Source organism: Telmatherina bonti, assembly GCF_933228915.1.
Source record: "Telmatherina bonti genome assembly, chromosome: 2".
NCBI lineage: Eukaryota > Metazoa > Chordata > Actinopteri > Atheriniformes > Telmatherinidae > Telmatherina > Telmatherina bonti.
The window spans coordinates 20,212,073-20,232,245 of NC_136620.1; the positions used below are offsets into that span (position 1 = coordinate 20,212,073).

The window sequence follows — 20,173 nt, forward strand, 5'->3', positions numbered from 1 at the left end:
TGATATTCTGATTCAGGTCCCATCATTTGTTTTTCCTCTAGCACTATAAATGGAGGGTATGCATCACTAACATCCAACTTATTCATTTTCTGAATTCTTTGTCCAATTACGGGCTGTGTGTAAACTGGAGCCTTTCCCAGCAATCACTGGGTGAGAGGAAGGGTACATCCTGGACAGGTCACCAGTCACAGAGAACTTAACATGAATAAATTGTAACTCACGTAAAAATAACTTTTTTTTTTTTTTTTGCAGTACTTAACTCTGTATGGTTGCTTGGCATGCCATTCATAAAGGAGGTAAACACCCACATAGTTACCTTAAACACCAGATCAGCATTCGGCACTTGTTAAAGCAGTTGTTCTTTTTAAAATACAGAATGATGAAAACACATTTTATAATGGACAAATTACTGAGAATTTATTTAAAGAACATATGTACACAACAAAGCTTTTTCTGTTAGGATTTACAAGAACAAATGGAAGAAAGTCTAAACAGTAATAAGATGAGCTTTATGAAAATGATGGCAGGAATACAAGTAAAGAACAAGACGATGATTGTTCTAATGCTACAGGCAGGGTTTGGCAGCACTGATCAACAGGGAAAAATCAAGGACTGGATCAATTCTAACTTCACAGACAGTGAATTGGCTCACTCATTCACACTGGATGATTTCTTTCCCCTCACATCATATGGCATGATCCATTTCCAATACAACCAGAAAAATGACAGTATTAAATGGAAAGAATGGACCTCTTCGGCATGAAAATAAGAGCCTCTGGAATGACCCAATCTGAACTGACCAAGCCCTGATACACACAAAAACATCAATAGCAGCAAGTTTCTTCTTTTATTCCTCTTAAAATAACGTGGTCAATTCCACATGTTGTCTCCAAAGTGCTCCATTACAAACAGACATCATCAATTCTCAGACCCTCTGGTACCCAGCATCAGGCATATGACAGGCAGTAAGGTGCGGATGGCTATGGCGAGTACATTCACACTGTAGAAGGCTTCACTGCAGCTTTGCCCCGCTGCCAGCGGCTTCCGTTTTGTCAAGGGAAGTGCAAGGACAGAATCTGAGAGGGCCTGATATCTACTGAAACCTAAGGAATGTGTTGGTGTGGAAGGTAAAGAAACTACCTTATAGAAATGAGTTTTTCCGAAGGGAAAAGCCCATCAGTAAAAGGGCTGAACTAGACAAAAAGTCTATAAGAACTTCCAGTTCAGTGTAGCAACAGTCTACAGCTCTGGTTATACAGAAGATCCCGAAAACCAGACTGACGGGATTTTAAAAAAAACAACAAAAAAACCCCACCAGACCAGGTCAGCTGAGCTGGTCTGCTTTAAAAGGTCCATGAGCCTTTCTGTTCAGCTTCCTGTCAGAGTAAAGTCTCAGTAGATTGTAAGGCTGACGGATCGATTCATCTTCTTTCCAATTAGCCTGGAGGTTCGAGGGTTTGACTGGACTGTGGACCGGGTGAGGATCCTGTCAGTGGACAAAACCTTTTCTTCTGCTGCTGCTCGAGCCAGCTGGGCTTTCTTCAGCTCTCTGGAGATGATGAAGCAGGAGAAACAATTATTATAAAGAACATCTGAACAGTTCAGCACTGGAGCAGAAACCAAAATGAACTTAAGCACAAACATTTCTGCTTCTACACTGACAACCAGTTTAGGTTTTTTAAAATATTTTTTTTCCTAAAGCACCATTTAAACTAGAGTCTAGGGCCTGGTTGTTGTTGTTGTCTCACAGTAAATAGTTCAAATAATTCATAATGATATAAAATAGCAGCAGCCTCTAGAACCACAATTGCAGCTACCTCAGACTTATCTAGTTGGATTTCTCTAATCATTAAAGCAGAACACAAGACAATAAAAGTCCCCCAATTGGATGCACAGAGCTTTTTATGTATGTTCCAAATGATTAATGCAAAAGATGAGAAGTTAAAGCATCTTTGATGTCAGCCATACATGACATTTGTGATCTAATATCATCAATTATGTGAAAACTTCATCTAACCCAAGCGGCCTCAGCACCAAATCTCCATGTTTATGTGGTTCTTACTTTTGGAGCAAGGCATTCTTGAACTTCTCTGCGTTGAGCTCCACTCTGAGTTGGTCTGCACTCATTCTGGCAGCAGTAAGAAGCACCGGGTGTTTGATGAGGTCGGAGGCTGATGGTCGTCTTGTTGGGTCTGGGTGGATCATCAGCTGGGGGAAAGAAAAAAAAAAAAGTGATTAAATCAGGTAAGTAACAGCTATCTAATCAGGATGGAAAAATGAGATAATAAGTTGTATAATAGAATAAAGTAGAAGGCACCTCAGCCTCCCCAAAACAAGATCAACTCGCTTTACTTTGATTTAACAGAGATATATTGGCCAGAACTTGATCTCTGATGTTTTTGTGTCTTCACAATTAAGTCAAAATGCTTTATTAAAAACATTTATAACAAACTTCACTAAATTAAGGCTGCAAAGATTAGTCGTCAAAGTCGACAACAGCGACAATAAAAATTCATGGACAATAAATATAATTGTCAACATGTTGTGTTATAAACGCCTGTAACGGCTTTGCTAATAAAAACACTGCGCCAGGCAACTTAACGCCATTTACCAACCACGGTTGTTCAGACAGTATAAGAACTCTTAACTCCAAGCAAATGATGCAAAGCACCACGGGAAGTGCCGGGGGCAGTGATGACAGGGTCAGGCCTCGCATTTCCAAAGTTTGTAAATATTTAACAATAAACAAAGTGTCAAACAGGTAAAATGTGTGGTCTGCAATGCAGAGTTGGCGTACCACGGCAACACGACAGTCATGCAAGAGCACCTTAAACTAAAGCAATCCGGAGTCATGGTTTTCAACATTCAGGATGGGTAAATTAACATTACTGACTAATATTGTGTTGTTTACCTAACAAAACAGACTTTTTCAAGATGTAAATAATGTAAATAATATTTTGATGTAATTCCACAAAAACTAACATTTTAAAATATTTTATATTTGAGGCAAATTCTGTCCAGCTTGGATATGATACTATAGCTAAGTTTGTATGTTTCAAAATAAGTTAGTATTAAGCTGTTAAGCTTAAATTTAATATTCAACTGGTTCAAGAGTCATTCTTTCAACTTACTAATGGATATTATGTTGTGACTGTCTAAAAATCAGGGTGACATTCATTGATGCAAACGAAGAGAGTGGGGTAAAACATACTGGAACCTCTAAAAAAAAAAAAAAAAAAAGCTGCGTAAACTGGGAGCAGAGATGGTGGGTGTGACATAAATAATCATGACTAATCGAAAAAATTATTTACATATTAGTCAACTATTGAAACAATCGTTAGTTGCAGCCCGACACTAAATGAAAACTGCACAAAGCAGCAGGAGATTGCCTGAGAAAATATCAGTGTGCTTTTGAAGAGAGTCAAATAAGTCATCCAAAAATAATCACAGGAATGCTGCCAGGTTCTGACAGGGAACACATCAAAGTCATGACAACACTGTTCAACCTCAAAACAAACATATGAGCTGCTGATCATTACCTTGAGCAGGCTGAGGAATTCTGGAGAAAGCACTTGTGGGATGGCAGGCAGTTTGCCCTGTCTGATTTCATGCCACTTTTCTCCATTGGTCGGTAAAGGTTCTGCCCCTGAGGCGCTGACGACAGTCAGAGCCAAGGCAAAGATGTCTGCCTTTGTCAAGTTACTGTAGTCCTAAAAGAGCGGCAGGATTAAAGGCCTTGTATGAAACTCTTCTGACCATGAAATGTGAAAAGTTATTGTTTTTGAGGACTACTAACCTCTTGTAGAACTTCATTGGCCAAATATCTGCTGTCACCCTCCTCAACCTGTGGATTGTTCACTTTAGTCACATGACCAAGATCACCTGAAAAGGACCAAAAACAGAAAATTTAAATTTAGGAATTTCATCTTACTTAAAATCATAAAATGAAGAAAACACAGGCTAATGTTCGAACGTGGGTTCTCATTACCAATTTTGTAAACAACACTTGTTGTCAGCCCGTCATCCTCATCACATTCATCACAGCTCGCTACTGATTTCCGTGAAATGAAGATGTTGCCTGGAAAATAAATTAATTCAAGAAAAAAAAACATTAATAACCCATTACAAAACCATGAACTAAAATGAGTATTTTCTATGAATAATTACTCACTGGGTTTGATGTCCATGTGTACCAATGAAGTCGAGTGGATGTACTTGAGTCCTCGTGCGACTTGAAGCAGCAGATCTTTCAGCTCCAGCTCAGATAAGTAGCTGAGTCGTCTGTAGTTTTCTGTGATGACATCTGACAGTGTACCACCATTGCAGTACTCGTTCTGGATGAGCATATGGTCGTCCTCAGCCCAGGCTGAGTAGTACCGCACCACGTGGGGATGCTGGCCCAGCACAGCGTGGGCATACACCTCCCGTAAGGCATTTTGTCTGTAAGGAAAGGGACATACTCTTTATTAAGAAACATCTGAGGAACACTTTTTAAAAAGAGGGGAGGGGCTTCGTTTGTCTTAAGTCTTTATAGTAAATAACTTACTTACTGAACAAAACATAGCATTTATGCTTCATTTTCTATTACAATCAGAAAACTGGATCCAAACTTTACAGAGAAACCACATCTTTTCTGATCATGATTTGATTATGTACTCACTCATCTACGGATCCTGCCAGAGGCTTCTTTGACCTTTTAATAGCATAAATACAGCCGTCGAGTCTTTTCACACACTTGAATACGGCACCAAACTCTCCAGACCCTATTTTCTCCAGCTCAAGAAACTCAGAGGTGTAGCGGGACATCATGTTGCTTTCCATCATGGTGATCCTCTAAAAGTAGACAGTTACAAGTTGAACACAGACATCTTTTTTACAGCTAGCATAAACTTGTTTTTCCAACATTAGCATAACACAGAAACCAACCGGTTTTCTTAGGAAATGGTTTCATGCGATTTGCATATGAATTGACACATTGTGCAAATTCAACTTCTCTGGTTTGATCTTAAAAACAAGAGCTAGTGTTGTGCAACATGAGTGTTTTAGTATGCTTCCACATGTAAATCCCCTTTACAGCAGAATCAGTTTGCAAAACTTCATGCTGTTGAAAACATGTTCACACATGTAGTTAATCTAAATCACACGTGTTTAGTTACCTTAGAGGGTGGGAGTACTTCATCCTCTCCTTCACCATCACTTGCTTCCATGTCTTCTCCACAAGAGCTGAAATACAGCAAAGTTTTGTTTGTTAGGATTCTGTACAGCAGAGGGCAGCACTGAGAACTTCACAAGCACATGGCAGAGTTCACTTGTAACCATGTGGTTGCCAGCCAAACTCCCCTAATCTTACACAATGACATCAACGAAAGCGGTTGTTTTAACAGTGGCTTTGATCTATGTTAAAGTTAGCAGGTACAGTTGTTCAACTCTGCTCTACAATGTGTGATGAAGCCTCCCTTTTCCTCTTTTTTGTTGCATTTAGGAACAATCAGATAAGAAAACATTGACTCCAGCTGATTCACTCCCACAGAAACTTGCAGAAGCCAAACATAAAGGTATAATGTGACATCAAGCCTGAGCAAATACCATAATTCTTGCAAGCAGAAAACAGATGAGAAACATACTCATTCCAGTGTGCTCGCTTTCTGTTGTTTCTCTGTTGTGTGGCAGACTGGATGAGGAGGGAGTCAGGGGTAAAGGGGTTAAAGTTGACCAGAGGTATACGGGGTCGCCTGCTGCTGTCTGTGCTTGACTTTCCTGGGGACTCCACATTCTTGAACAGAGCGACTCTCCTGCTGGAGGATCCTGGGCCGGAGGTTCTGGCTCTGGACAGCAAACTCTGTATAAAGACAATTTCACATGTCTGGTATTATCACTGAGGCAAGAAATAACAAGAACCAACTTCTCAATTTAAAAATATACCAGAAAAAGCTTTGCATATAAAACATTATATAGCTTGAAGTTTAGAAAAAAAATAAAAACTGTGTGCATAAAATGTTTGCTGTCTTCAACGTGGATTACAGAGACAAGTCTGGACACAAAACTCCAGGCACAGATGAGGGGGGTGTCCACGTACAGTGAAAGCATTATGCAACAGGTACAGATGTACAGTAAGTGGGTCACCGGGTCCTTAACAGACACTGTAAAACTATCAACGGGATTTTAAAAAAGCAGACAGTAAGACTGACTTATAACCCATGTCATCAACTTGCAAAACAAATCAATCAAACTATTGTAAAAATATAAGCCTGATCAAGTGCTTTGAGGCCTTTGGAGGAGAAAATATCCACGTTTCATGAATATGTTTCTGCAGAAGCACCTATGTGCTTCTGCTTTTATATTTGAAGCATTTCAAATATAAAATCCTGCCATTTATTTCCTACGGACAGATTTACATGCGTACGTTGTATCATCAATAAACAGACACCAACCTTTGGTGTGTGTGGTGTGTCAAAAAGTCTGAGTTTTCTGAAAGTTTTGTGTGGAGGTGTGTCAGGGCAGTCTGGGATGGGAGAGCTGGATCCTTCCCCGTCGTCTTGGATGCAGCTCCGCTCAGGTGAGCCTCCGTACAACCGAGAGCCTTTCCTCGGCGACGGTGAACAGTTGGCAAAAATAACACTGCTCGGTGACCGCAGATGAGACGGTGAACCAAAACTTTCCTCATCCCACAGTTCTACATCGTCGTCCCCCCCGGACTGATTCAGAGGACTGCTGCTCCCTTCCAGGCGTTTGTCGGCGTGGTCCCGTCGCGCTTGCATCGGGGAATCCATTTCGGTGAAGCCAGACTCTCCCCCGGTGCTGTTATTCACGTCCTCAATGGGCTCGTCCTCTCCATCACTGGATGTGAATTGTAGTTTCTGACGAATTGGTTGACTTTTTGGAGACGGGGATCCGTGTCGATGGCGAATGTAACTTGACATTTTCAGGATTTAAACCCCGGGTTTGTCGACAGGAAAAAAAAATCACGCGGTTGGACCCCCAATTCAGGGGCAGCAGAGGATTTTTTTCTTTAAAAAGAAAAAAAGGCAAGTCCTTTTTACCTTTAAGAAAAGGTATTAATAAAAAAAAAAAAAGTTAGTGAAAACTACTCCTCACCGCTCAAATTCAGATTGTGTGATTTTTAAACGAAAACCCGACTATTAATTTCAACACGCCCATTAACGCTGAGAAATGACCACGGACTAGCTTGTACTCACGCCAGAAAACAACGTCTTCAGTTGTTAATAAGCTAAAAAGAATAAGATTAGACCTCGGTCCTGTTGAATATCAATATCCGTCACCGTCGTCTTGATGGTTGAATGACTAAGAAGCACGTCTTCCCACAATAAAACCTAGGCAATGTTTACAAAAAGTTCGAATGACTCAAGTACTGAGTTTCTTCCTATCAGGCGCGTGGCATAGCACTTCCCGCGACCGTTGATCACGTGGAAAGGCGCAACCAATCAGAGTTCGTTTCGAAATTTTGAAAGATGGGCGTTCCAGAGTGGTTTCAGGAGGAATGACGTCATGGACGACAGCGCAACAATCTGGCGCGAACGTGTTGCTCTCACAACTCAGGGACCGGACTGGAGTCAGACAATTACATTATCTACGAGACAATGGGCCCTTTATTAAGGCGGCATTATCAAAGAAGTCGCTGTAAAACAAGACCAAAGAAAAAAGCTCATGTTGTTCACTGTTGTATATGCCGGTTGTTATGTGCTGCGACGAACGCTGTGGAATTGAAAAAAAAATAAATAAAAAAAGTACCATTACAACAAAACACTTTCTACTAGACAGATAGATCTCTCGATTGCGTCAGGGCCGATAAAGCACTTAATTTTATCTAAATATAAATAAAAATGTCAGTATCAATAATCAATTTTTTTTCCCCCATTCTTTTCAGTCTGGACACAGTCGATGGCAGATGTATTCAAAATGTGTCTGTACTATGTGATAAACTACAGAAAGAAACAGAAAGAAGTGAAAGTTGTATATTTGGGCAGACAGTGAGACTGTCATGGAATAGTAACTAAATTAATCATCTACTTGTTTCACAAACTAAGGGGCTTACATCAGATGTTAGCGTTATGTCACTAGAACATGAAGTATATTCCATCCCTGCACTCATCTTGTATTCTTCCCTCTTGGGTTTGGTGTTATAATTTCTAGATTATATCAGTGACCTGCCAAACATGAAAATAGAAAACTCTTTTTCCACTATGAAATCCTTTGCATTTCCCACAAGGCAAAGGCAAAAGTTTAACAGGTATACAGATATTTAGAGTACAATATAGTCATACCATTTTTTTCTTTATTTAGAAACAGCAGTAACTGTACACTGAACTGTGCATTGTGCACCATAAACGTTACAACACATTTTCCCCCACTCCCATCTTTTCAGGTGAGGAACAAAATAGCAAAGCAGAACTCCCAATTATCAAAATTTTATGTACACATAAAAGCTAAGTTCAGCTGTTGAAAAAAGGTGGAAGACACATGATTGCTCCAATTAATAAACTTCATCTGAAATGGTCATGATCTCAAATGTCCATCATTCAGCCTGTCAATCATCCAGGCCTGGAGACTCTCCTTGCTGTATTCTTGATGCTATTCTTATGGCTTCCTCCAGCGATGGCTGATCACTAAGCTACAGAGAAGAAAGAAAAGGTAAATAACGCAAACACTGGCATGATTATCACTGTCGCTCAATTTCTGATTAAATCAAACTATTCTGCCACTATTTTATAATGCAGATTAAGCTACTGATTGCATTACAGATGGCTGCATTTATTGGATTACACTCTTGTAGTATAAAAGATGGACTAGAAAGTAGTTGTTTCTTTTTAAATTAATGTGACACTGTCAGTTTTCAAGAATGAAAAAATAACCTGAAACTTTGATCCAATCATGATCTAAAACAACAGTATAAATTTCATGTAATAGCATAATATTTAGCTAAACTACATCATAATTGAATCCATACACAAGTATTCAATTTAATATATGATGCAAAGAAAATGCATGTTTATATTTTACCAGAAACAGTAAACTGATATGGAAAATTCCACTCATATCTCCTTGATTTCTGTGATAAGTTTTGGTGCGACAAAAAGAAAGGAAACTACAACTGTAAATGGCTATCAGAGTGCTGCAGAACAAGGTTGGTGGTTATCATGAGTTTGGATTACATGAAAACTAACATGTTAAGAGGATTAAGGTTACTTTAATCCCCAACTGATTCCACCTGACCAGTCCCCTCCAAACCTGAACCCCACCTAACAAGGCAACATTTAAGAATTTCAGCAAATAGTTAAGCAGGGTGGGACCTGGAAAGGGGATTATCTAGTAAGATAAGTCACTACCCTTAGCCCTGACTGAAACCAAAGCCAGTATCGAAACTCCTGTTAAGTCCTCTCAGGAATTATAATTCATGACCAAAACCAAGTAAATAGTATCTTTATCTAATCTTCTTCAAATGAACTGAGAAAGTTGGGTTTTAATGTTTCATCCCCAGACTGGCAGCTGAAACCAGCAGAAAGGGGTCTGATTGATGAAAGTGCTGCCACCTACTCAAGACCTGACAATTTTAGGGATCCACATTCTGAGAGCAAAAATGTCTGGTGGGGTTTTGGGAACAATAAGCTATTTAAAGTTGGCTAAAGTTATACTTTACTGATAAGGAGGATCTTAAAGTTTATGGTAAAATTTTGTGAGAGCTAAGAGAGGTTAGCATTGCACCAGTCAAGTGTTCTTGGCTGGAACATTTTGGCTTAACTAAAGTACTTCAACAGAAGTTATTTCAACACCCAGATAAAAAAAATCACATTACAGTCATTCAGTCTGATGTTATGAATGTGAGTGCTAGTTTGTCTGCATCGCTTTGGGATGTCTTCCTAATTTTCATAATATCTCACAGATAGATAAGCCTACTGTAAGGTTCTTTACCTTACAACTGGAAGTCAGGGTAATGCCATTGAGCATTAGTGTGCATGTATGTAGTGACTGTGAGGCAGTCAAAAACTATGATCTTAGTTTTGTTGGGTTTAACCCTCTGGGGACCAAGGGTATTTTAGACAAATAAACCTTGTCTGACTTTTTTTTTGGTTTAAATGCTAATAAACACCACCTTTCAATGCCCCATAATGTCCTATACTTTGTTTAGTTTTTTTTATTTTTATTTTGAATTGAAATATCATAAACTGCTATGTAAATGAGACTCCTTTGCTTGAAATAAAGAGTATTATAATTCCGAAGCATGACTAAAGGTACTGAAGCTCCACAGCTTTCCGAGATCACTGTCAGCTGCACACACTGCATCTGTTACCAAGTTATACATCTGTTACGACGCTGTCGTGTCATTTATGTTGAAATAAACTACTTGAGTAATGCAAATGTTTGAGCAATTACGCATAGTATGTGTGTGTAAAAGCTGTTGTTTTCATAATTTATCGGCCTTGTAAATAAAAAAGGCAGCTCTCCGACTGCTAATGATACTGATGTATAGTGATTGACACTGTTTGGAGGCGTTTCCTGAGGCATCATCGGCTCTGATTGGACAAACACTTGTCATGCGCCAAAGACAAAGGCTCTGATTGGAACACCTATTTTGACACAACACTGTATCACCTATGAATGGGCTACAGTGATGCCGGCACTACCGTCTGAAAGCCCGAAGTCTCCCGATTAAGGGGGGGGGGGGGGGGGGGGGAGTAAGTTTCTATCTTTTATGGTTCGAAAGCTATGCTCGATTAAACACAACATGGTCCCTGGCATCGCCGACGATGCTGGCGTCCCCAGAGTGTTAAAAGTAGAAAACTACTACAACAACTATTCATACCTCTTTAGCTCAAAGACAAGCTTAGACTCAGTAGCCCACTGGTTTCCTGATGGTTCATGGACAAATAAAGCCGTGCAAAATCAATATAAAGTAGTAAGAATGTTTGTTTTCTTCTTTTCTAAAAGGTGAGAGTGTAACACTGGTCAGGGATCCCCATGGAACTCCATAATTAACCTTCATACGTGGTAGAACCATCATGACATACACTAGAATTCATCAGATACAACCTGAACCAATCAAGTGCAGCAACCTGGATCCTGTTAATAATCCTGTTCCAAGTTTTTAGTTTTTTTTTGTAGATGTTGCGTAAAATCGCTCCTGCAATTTTATTACTTTACATAAACAAATGTTTTCAGTCATCTTCCTTACAAGCAGCAAGCTGATTAAAAGAGAAGAATCGCCTGTTAGTTAATTACCTGGCATGGTGCTGGTCTACTAACCTGCACAGCAATGTGAGTGCCATTAGAGGTGGCCAATAACGTGACAGGATGAATATCGTCCTGCTCTTGGGTGTAGTTTGCTTCCTCCACAGTTTGGAATGAGGCCATGTCAGGTGTCATGATAGCTACCTGAGGATGACAAAAAGAAATTTTTTCTACATAAATGAAGCCATGATTTGTTTATATTCCACATCTGAGAAGAGCTGTAGCAAATTGTATACAAAAGATGTCTGCAGGTTTCTGGTGTTAAAACAAGAAACCAAATGTGAACAGACTTTAAGGCAACTTCCTATCTGCCGCTCTGACCACACTAGTTACTTGTTTTGTCACCTAAGTACATTATTTCCTTTACAAATATATGGCTGAAATTTGAGAGGGAAAAGGGAACCAACTAAAAATTACTGACAATGTATTTAATGAGTTTCATGTTTGAAACTTTTTTTTCACCAGTTCATGAGAAAGACAGACAGGTTATGCTACACTGACTAGCTGCTACCAAATAGACTGTCTAGTATATGTGTTTGTTGGTTGAATAATCCACTTGTTCATCCTTTTTTACTTTCTAAAACAGCAAAATAATGAACTGAAGATTTTAAAATAGGAGTAAACAGGCTGATGTGTGGAATCACAGTCACATCAGTATGTGTATGTTTATTCTAAATGCCTACTGCCTTGTGGAAAACAACCAAGTAAAGTGATGGCATCAATGTAGAATCACAAATCAAGCAGGAACTATGTTTGATGTTCACCAGAAAACTGGTTCCAACTAATGAGAGGTTAAAGGTTCAACAAACCGCACAGAAACAAACAACTGCCTATAGACTGTTGTGGTGTAACTAATTATCCAGATTGTGTCTTTTTAAGTTACAGTCTGGTCTCGTCTTTCTTAATTTAGTTTGATTAACAAGGATGAATCAAAATAAGCAATCCACATTGTTGTAGAAATAGCTTTTGAACAGATTACTGAGAGCTACAACACTTGTTTACCTGTTCATCTGAGCCGTCTGTTGCTACCATGGTAACTGAGTGAGCACCTTGCGCTGCTAGTTCATGGGCTGGGATAGTTATGGTTGTTCCTTCTTGTGTTACCATGGTGATAGTGCCACCCATGGCTTGTAAGTCTGCTTCAGAGATACTGACCTGATATGAAACAGAATAAGGAGGTGAAAATATTCGGTTTCACATTCAATCATTTAAAAAAAATCCTAACAATCATTAAATCAAAGGTAATACTCTTAAAAATGAAGTAATTTATAGATAATCTATACAGAATATAAAAACAAAAAGGTAAAAATAAAAATCCAAGTTATTTTGTATGTTTCACATAGGGGTGCTCCAAGTAGGTCCTGGAGGGCTGGTATTCCTGCAGGTTTTCAATATATGCCTGCTCTAACACACCTGACTCAAATAAAAAAGATCCAGCAGCCTCCGATGTTCTGCACTATGACTCATTCATTTAGAGTCAGGTGTGTTGGCGCAGGGATATATTGAAAATCTGCAGGATTGTGCAGAAAACCTCTGCAAAGTTATTATAAAAACACATGCACAAAGCGTTTACAACCTAGAAATTGAATTTACTGGATTAAAGTAATTGAACTATGAGGTTGTTACACACTTAACATTTCTACTTTTAGTTTATACCTGTTGTGTGCCATCCTCCTGAGTTACCAAGGCAACGTGCTGCTGAGCGACCATGTCAGAGGTCTCTGTAGGTATCTGCTCTGAGCCAGAGTCATCTGCTTCAACCACAGTTGATGTGTAACTCGCATTTGGATCATCAATTGCATCTGAAAGATTAAATCAATTATTAATTGGATACTGATTTATCGCTTACTTGATTATAAATATTGCTTGAGTGGAAGTTTAATTAAATTTTATACATGTTACATCCTGTGTCATAAAAGAATTTTTTTTTTTAGATATTTATTCATCTCACTGACCTGTTGGGGGTTCAAAATAAGCCTCCTGCTCTTCCTCGATGGGCTCTGTGTCATTGTGTGCTGTGCGTTTGTGCATAGCAAGCGTTGAGATCTGCTTGTAGGTTTTCCCACAATGGTTGCAGTTGTAAGGTTTGCAGGGTGTATGAACCACATGGTGTTTATAAAGGCTGGAGTATTCTGTGAAACGCTTTTCACACCCAGGCACAGTGCATACATATGGTTTTTCTCCTGGAAAGACACAAAATCATTTATACAGAGTTTTACCTATTAAAGGTATGAAAAGCTATTTCAAAACTTTACTTTGTATTTAGCATGTACAAAAACTTGAAAATTACTATTTGCAGCATACAGGATTAAAACTGTGAAGGGCTTCATGGGTGCTAAATTCAGCTGAGTCATAAGAGGTAGCCTGTAGAAGCAAAAACAATGATCTATAAAAAGAAACCCACCAGTGTGAATCCTCATATGATTCTTGTAATTGGTAGCACTAGCAAATGACCGTCCACAGCTAGGCTCAGAGCAGTAATATGGCCGCTCTCCAGTGTGTGTTCGGATGTGAACTTTGCGGATGTTCGAGGTGGTAAATGACCTGCCGCAGCCTTCAACTGGGCATTTAAAAGGCTTTTCTCCTGCAAAAAAAGAACATGAGATGTAATTAACATGAGATACATGAGATGAGATGCAGCTTTAAATTTATGTGCAGTGCTCCATTAAAACATTAAATACTCATTGTGACAATTTCAAGTGAAAAATTAGATGCTATTATTACTGTACAATATTGAATGTTTTTGCCTTAAACATGAGTCTGTAAATGTTTACAAGTTTGTATTTAATTTTAAATAAAAACAGCTGCAGTGTGGCATTATGTTGCTTGTGACCCTCCAGCACTTAGATAGCTGTTAAAAAACAACAGCCTAGCCAATCCGGTTGCTTCCAACACATTCTGTGTTGTTTCAAAAGCTGTTGCTTTGTGACTCGAGACTGTTAGTTTTGACCAAAATGTCACACTTTCAAAACTGCACACTCTTCAAAAAGGATCTTTTGTATGAAATTAAAAGCCTCGAGGACAGGTTTCAGTCAGCAACAGTGGTAAATTGTTGTCACCCCTTGTTCCAAGCGCAGTATAACACACACAGTTTAAACGGCGGGTCAGTGAGGTTCTGGGTGAAGATTGATACCTGTGTGAGTCCTTGTGTGCTTTTGAAGGTCTCCAGAAGTTTTGAATGATTTGCAGCAGTTCATTTCCTGGCATCTATATGGCTTCTCTCCTGTGTGCGTTCGGGAATGACTCTTCAGACCATACCCTGAAATGCCAGAATTTTTAATGTCACTGCAATTTTATTTTGATGGTAAATGTATGACACGTAGCTTCACAACGATCATTATATAAAGATAATTAATATAAAAATAATATGGACTGTAGGAAGCGTCAAAATCATAAACACGACACATTCAACTACCTGTTGCAAACTTTTTCCCACAGCCACGATAATCACAGGCGTAGGGTTTGTCTCCGGTATGTGAACGCTCATGTACCTGCCGCACACAAAACGGTTTAGCTTTATGACAGAAAATGCATAATTGCTGCTGAAAACATAAAAGCAAGATTACAGGAAAACAGCTTCAGACATAGGAAGCTAAAAGCAAAGTATCAAACCTTATTCACACATCTATTCATCTTGATTTACACACATTGTGTGGACACATCCACACTTACCTTGAGGTGGTGGGCAGTGGTGTAGAGTTTCCCACAGCCTTCATAATCACAGCGGAAAGACTTTTCTCCCACATTTGACACTCTTGCTGGCCTGTTGTCTTGACCCTGTAACACAATCTAATAGATGAATGTATAATTTAGTTTGAATCTGGAAACCCAGGTGAAAACTTAAAACATAAAATGAAATAAAAAGATTTGATACCCTCATGTGGACACCGTTGTCAGCTTCTACTCTGCCAAAGGACCCCAAGGAGCTTTCTACATTCTCCACCTAAGAGAAAAAAGAAAAACAATCTTTTTATAAATCAGCTGGAATAATGAGAAAATTCCAGACCAATTGAAATGTATCTTTGTTTTTACATCTACATATGTTTATCTGGAAATCATCCGTTGAGCATGACAAATAATAATTAGACAAAAGATTAAAATCTGGATCGTCCATTTACTAACAATGACTGATGGCAATTAGATGATTTAGTTAAAAATTATTTAGTAAAAAATAAAAAGCAGGATTTTCTATATGACAGGAAATTTGAACATACTTACCCATGACTTTACAGATGTTATAAAAAAGATATATCAAATAATAAAAAAAATGCAACAAGTGAACAAATTTGCAGCCATATCAATATAACAGAGTATATTTACCTTTGTGCTGTACTGTTCTAATACACTAATGGTTTCTGGGTCGATGGCCGTGGCCTCGGCCTGGAGGTCAGCAATGGTGCCATCAGCCTGAATGGCAAGGATGGTGTTGGACTGAGGCATGTGCACTGTGTGCTGGATGTAGGCAGTGCTACCATCCTCCAACTGGACCTCTTGCAAGCCACTGTGGTCATATGTATCTGCATAAAAATGAGGGAAAAAAAAAAAAAAGCTTGAGCCCAACAACTTCAAATAAAAATCAAATAGTTCTAAAATGTGAATGAATCTACAATATTCCTGACTACTATTATCACATTTTTGTTCCTATGATCTTTAAACTGTTAATGCATTTACAGTTGGATTTATAATTGAAGATAAGGGTCTATAGTTAGCATAGTCCAGAAATGTTACAGAAACTCATTTTTTGTACAGGAAGTTGAAAACAGATCTCAAGAGATGACATTAAGCTAAAATCATTGGACAAACTTAGTTTTAGTGGTTAAACATTTACCTTTGGGTGTGTGAATATATGCAGTTGTTCCATCTTCTAACTGAACAGCCTGCCCATCTTCAAGCTGTAAACTGTCCCCTGCTACAAAACATATTTAAGTCATTTCTACCTCACAAAGTGTGCATTTGTAATCTTATTGATTCAGTTAAATTTAACAAATATTTCACACAGCGCACAAATTCTTCTAACTTCCAACTTTTTATTCTCCTACAACCAACATAGAGCCAGGGTTATCTCATACCTGCTTTAGGCATGGATACATGCTGAACATAGGCAGCAGAGCCATCCTCCAGCTGGATCACCTGACCATCCATGATCTGCCCATCTGAAAAGGAAGCTTTGGAGTCATGCTGGATATATGCTGTGGAACCATCTGCAAGCGTAACGGCCTGCAGGCTCACTGTGTCCATGCTCTCCATCTGATCACCATCTGGGAAAATATTTGATAAAGACAACACTTTAACTGTTGGCTTAATGGGTGCAAAGGTCAAGTTGTTCTGTATGCAGAATCATGATGTTATTTCCCCAACTTTCACAAAGTTAAATGAAGGAATAGATATTTGAGAGGATTGGGATGATTAAGTAAAATAACCAAAGATTGACATTTATTAAGAGCAACTACTGCAAAGTAAAAGTGTAACTATTAAAATGAATTTAGATTTTTGTTTTCTCTGTAGACAGTCCATCTTCAAAAAAAAAAAACTCTTTAGTTTCTGAAGACTACCCATTTCAATTCAGGCTCTTTGTGTGAAATAACTGTCTCTTTTGGCTAACAGTAACCTTCTTGTTCTATCTTTATCCTTCCCCACTTTGAGGTGAAGTGTAGAGATATTTCTTTTTCTTTTTACCACCCACCAATCCTCCCTTGTGTAATCTTTTCCTCATTCTGCATAAAAGGTGTGCTGCTTTTGTGGGTGCTGCCACCATCTGCCTGACCCTGTTTATGTCACATGTATGTTGTTTAAATCTTGGATGGGTTGTACTGAAATAATTACATTGTGCTGGGACGCTGGTTACATGACAAATAAAGCTGATTTTGATTTGATCTATCAAAACAGCTTATACTTGCATTGATCAACAAAAGCTGTCAGTAAACTGTGATATGACAATAATAAGCTGGAGTTAGGGAACTCACCTGCCACTGTCACTGCCTCTGTCAGACAGAGTGTAACAGGCTGCCCATCTGCATCATGAAACTCCGACATTCCCTGGGAGTCCCGGTTTATCTGAGCTAAGAGCATGCTTTAGCTGCAGGGACAGATACAAGAGATTTAACCTTACGCTTAAACCCACAGTTCAACACACACCAGCAAAAGCATTGAAAATCAATCTTACAAACATTTAACTTACCCTGTTGATCCAAAATATACACTTTTCTCTTTTTCCCCAGGTCATTAATACTGTTAATCTTTATAGCTCATAAAGGTTTATATTGGTGCTAGTTTTCATGTACATGGTGCTTTACATCTGTTATCAAATAAATCAAGAGCAGATATGATCATGTACCTAATGCACTCATAAACCCAGCATATGCCTGGGTATGTATACATACCCTACTAATCATTAAATGTTTGTGTCATAAAATGACAATTGAATGTGTTAATCTCCATTTCAAACTATATTCTGAAAAAAGTAGCCTCTTTCAGGGTCTGATTTTCCATGGTCTGACACACCTTGGTGTTAACCGTAAACTGTGCAACACATTTTAAATTAAACTGTAACAATGAAGTTACATTTAAGGTCTAAAGACCTATAAAACCTGGGTCTTACCTAGTAATTTGATCAATTAAATGCTGGATCTTTTCATTACATCCCCTATATTTGTAAAGGTATTAGTCCTGAGTGATGCGTTGGTTTCACATCCAGTTCACTGCCCATTACCAGAAGGTTTTAATCAGCCTTTAACAGCTTATCTGTTTTTTGGCAATTGTTAATCTGAAAATAGTATTTATTAACTTGTTAGCTACCATGCACAGCAGCTATGACTTGCAATACTTCCCATTCAGCAGCTATTCTTTATAAAAATGTGCAGAATTTTATCTAATGAAACACAACTGCTCATGTTAGCATATTAAGCGCCTAATGTTCAGACTTCACCGCTACAGCCGCAGAAGCAACTTTTCACAGCGCTGTAAGCGAGCTAGCCGTGATGCTAACAGCGCTGCTAAATAAGTGTTGCCGTCGCCACTTCTTAACGGTTGAGATCAAACCGTTTCTGGTAGTTTATGGTTACCAAGGTTTCAGTTGTCTGTAACTGTCATGCGGTGGTTTAACGGACACAAACTGACAGCGAGAGGCTAACTAGAAGCTACTAGTAGCCGGGGTCGACTAACTAGCAACGCTGCAACGAAACAAGAAGGAGGAATCCATGAGCTAATTAATGATATAAGCATTTTTGGCTCAGAGGATATCCGTTTTTTTTTATTTTTGTCATTTGACGGAGTTTTTCGATTCTACAACTCAAATCCAGCCGCAGCCTGTCACTCCCACTCACGGCGGAGATGGCTGTGGGAATAATGCACACTGGGTAAAAACCAATTTATATACTAACCTCCGAAAAATTTCCAACAATTCCTCCTGTTCGACCACCATGCAACAGTGCAGGAAACGACCAGTATCGTTCACACACTGGGAACATGTATGTCAGCACAATTTCCTCAATACGGTCCCGCCTATTATTTATTCAGTGAACTACTATTGGTTAAAGAGCCATCAACCTTATTTCTATTGGTCAAGCCCTGTGTCCATCATGTTCTTTCGAGCGTTGGTAGTTCTTATTCAGCTTTCCGGGCCCCTGACAGACGCCATTCCGCGTCGGTTTTCGTATTGTCTCTGGGTTTTGACCGTAAATGCGCAGCATCGTTGTGTAAAATAAATATTTGAGATTTAAAGTAAGTCCAGGACCAATCGACAGTATATATTTCGAGCGTTAATGTGCCACAAGATGCAACCACAATGCTCATGTAGCGTCGTAAACAGCAAAGTGAGAGGAGGTTTTTCGGCATCCATGTTGAAAACAAGGTCGTGTGGGAAAAAAAAGGGGAATGTGGGCAATGCAGTGCTCGACCTGGCGTCAAGCTGACACTTGACTTTATAAACTACACAAATCACATATGATTAACTCTGTTATGTTATTTTCTTTATTAAAGCATATTCATTTTTAAGTGGAATCCGATTTTTTTTTTTTTTTTTTTTTTTTTGTCTGTTTTAAGGTGGTCAGAAATTGAAAGAGATGCTGTATCATGATATATGATACAGCACCAGTCAAAAGTTTGGACACACCTCCTCACTCTGGTTTTTCTTCTTTTTTTTTCTCCTATTTTCATAATTGCAGAGTACAACTAAATACATCCACACTATGAAGGAACACGTGTGGAATTATTTAGTAAACAAAAAAGTGGTAAATAAACCAGCTTTGATTACAGCTTGGCACACTCATGACATTTTCTCAATCAGCTTCATAAGGCAGTCACTTGGAATGGCTTATAGTCTCAAATGAGTTCCTGGAGGTGTTGAGCACTTGTTAGATGCTTTGCCTTCACTGTTTGGTCCAAAACGTCCCAAACCATTTCAAGTGAGTTAGGGTCAAGCGATTGTGGAAGCCAAGTTGTCTTATGCAGCACTCACATCATTCTGTTTCTTGGTCAAACATCGTCTACACAGTCTGGAGGTGTGTTTGGGATCATTGCCCTCTTGAAATACAAATGATGGTCCCACTAAGTGCAAGCCAGATAGGATGGTATGTCGCTGAAGAATGCTGTGGTAGCCATGCTGGTTAAGTGTTCTTTGGATGTTGACTAATTAATAAACTGTTTCACTAGCAAAGAACCATATACCATACCATACCACGTCTCCTCCTGCATGCTTCACCGTGGGAACCACACATCTAGGAACCATCTGCTCACCTTTACTGCATCTCACAAAAACATGGTGAGTGTAACTAAAAATCTCAAATTTGAATTCATCAGACCAGAGCACAGATTTCCACTGATATAAGGTCATTCCTGCTGTGATCTTGGCCCAAATTAGTCTCCTATTCTTATTTTTCTTTCTCAGAAGTGGCTTCTTTACAGCAATTTGAATATGGAGGCCCAATTTAGG

The 20,173-nt window shown here is 38.9% G+C and overlaps 2 protein-coding genes across 2 annotated transcripts; both read right to left on the reverse strand.

Annotated features, from left to right (window-relative positions):
* Nucleotides 1-1,392: 1,392 nt before the first annotated feature.
* Nucleotides 1,393-6,920, reverse strand: wee1 (WEE1 G2 checkpoint kinase; the record flags this gene model as incomplete). The annotated part of the gene is made up of 10 exons (XM_079260957.1): nt 1,393-1,549; nt 2,063-2,208; nt 3,540-3,710; nt 3,797-3,882; nt 3,989-4,078; nt 4,172-4,440; nt 4,661-4,833; nt 5,157-5,223; nt 5,625-5,839; nt 6,432-6,920. 10 exons carry the CDS (start codon nt 6,918-6,920, stop codon nt 1,393-1,395), a joined length of 1,863 nt encoding a protein of 620 aa, XP_079117083.1.
* Nucleotides 6,921-8,390: 1,470 nt separating this feature from the next.
* Nucleotides 8,391-18,692, reverse strand: znf143b (zinc finger protein 143b). Its single transcript, XM_079250372.1, has 15 exons — nt 18,624-18,692; nt 17,208-17,320; nt 16,314-16,502; nt 16,073-16,153; nt 15,565-15,761; nt 15,119-15,187; nt 14,917-15,033; nt 14,660-14,735; nt 14,378-14,503; nt 13,649-13,828; nt 13,200-13,427; nt 12,901-13,046; nt 12,247-12,399; nt 11,260-11,388; nt 8,391-8,629 (listed from the first exon to the last, which is right to left on the reverse strand). Exons 2-15 carry the CDS (start codon nt 17,311-17,313, stop codon nt 8,546-8,548), a joined length of 1,881 nt encoding a protein of 626 aa, XP_079106498.1. The 5' UTR covers nt 17,314-17,320; nt 18,624-18,692; the 3' UTR covers nt 8,391-8,545.
* Between the last annotated feature and the right edge of the window lie 1,481 nt (nt 18,693-20,173).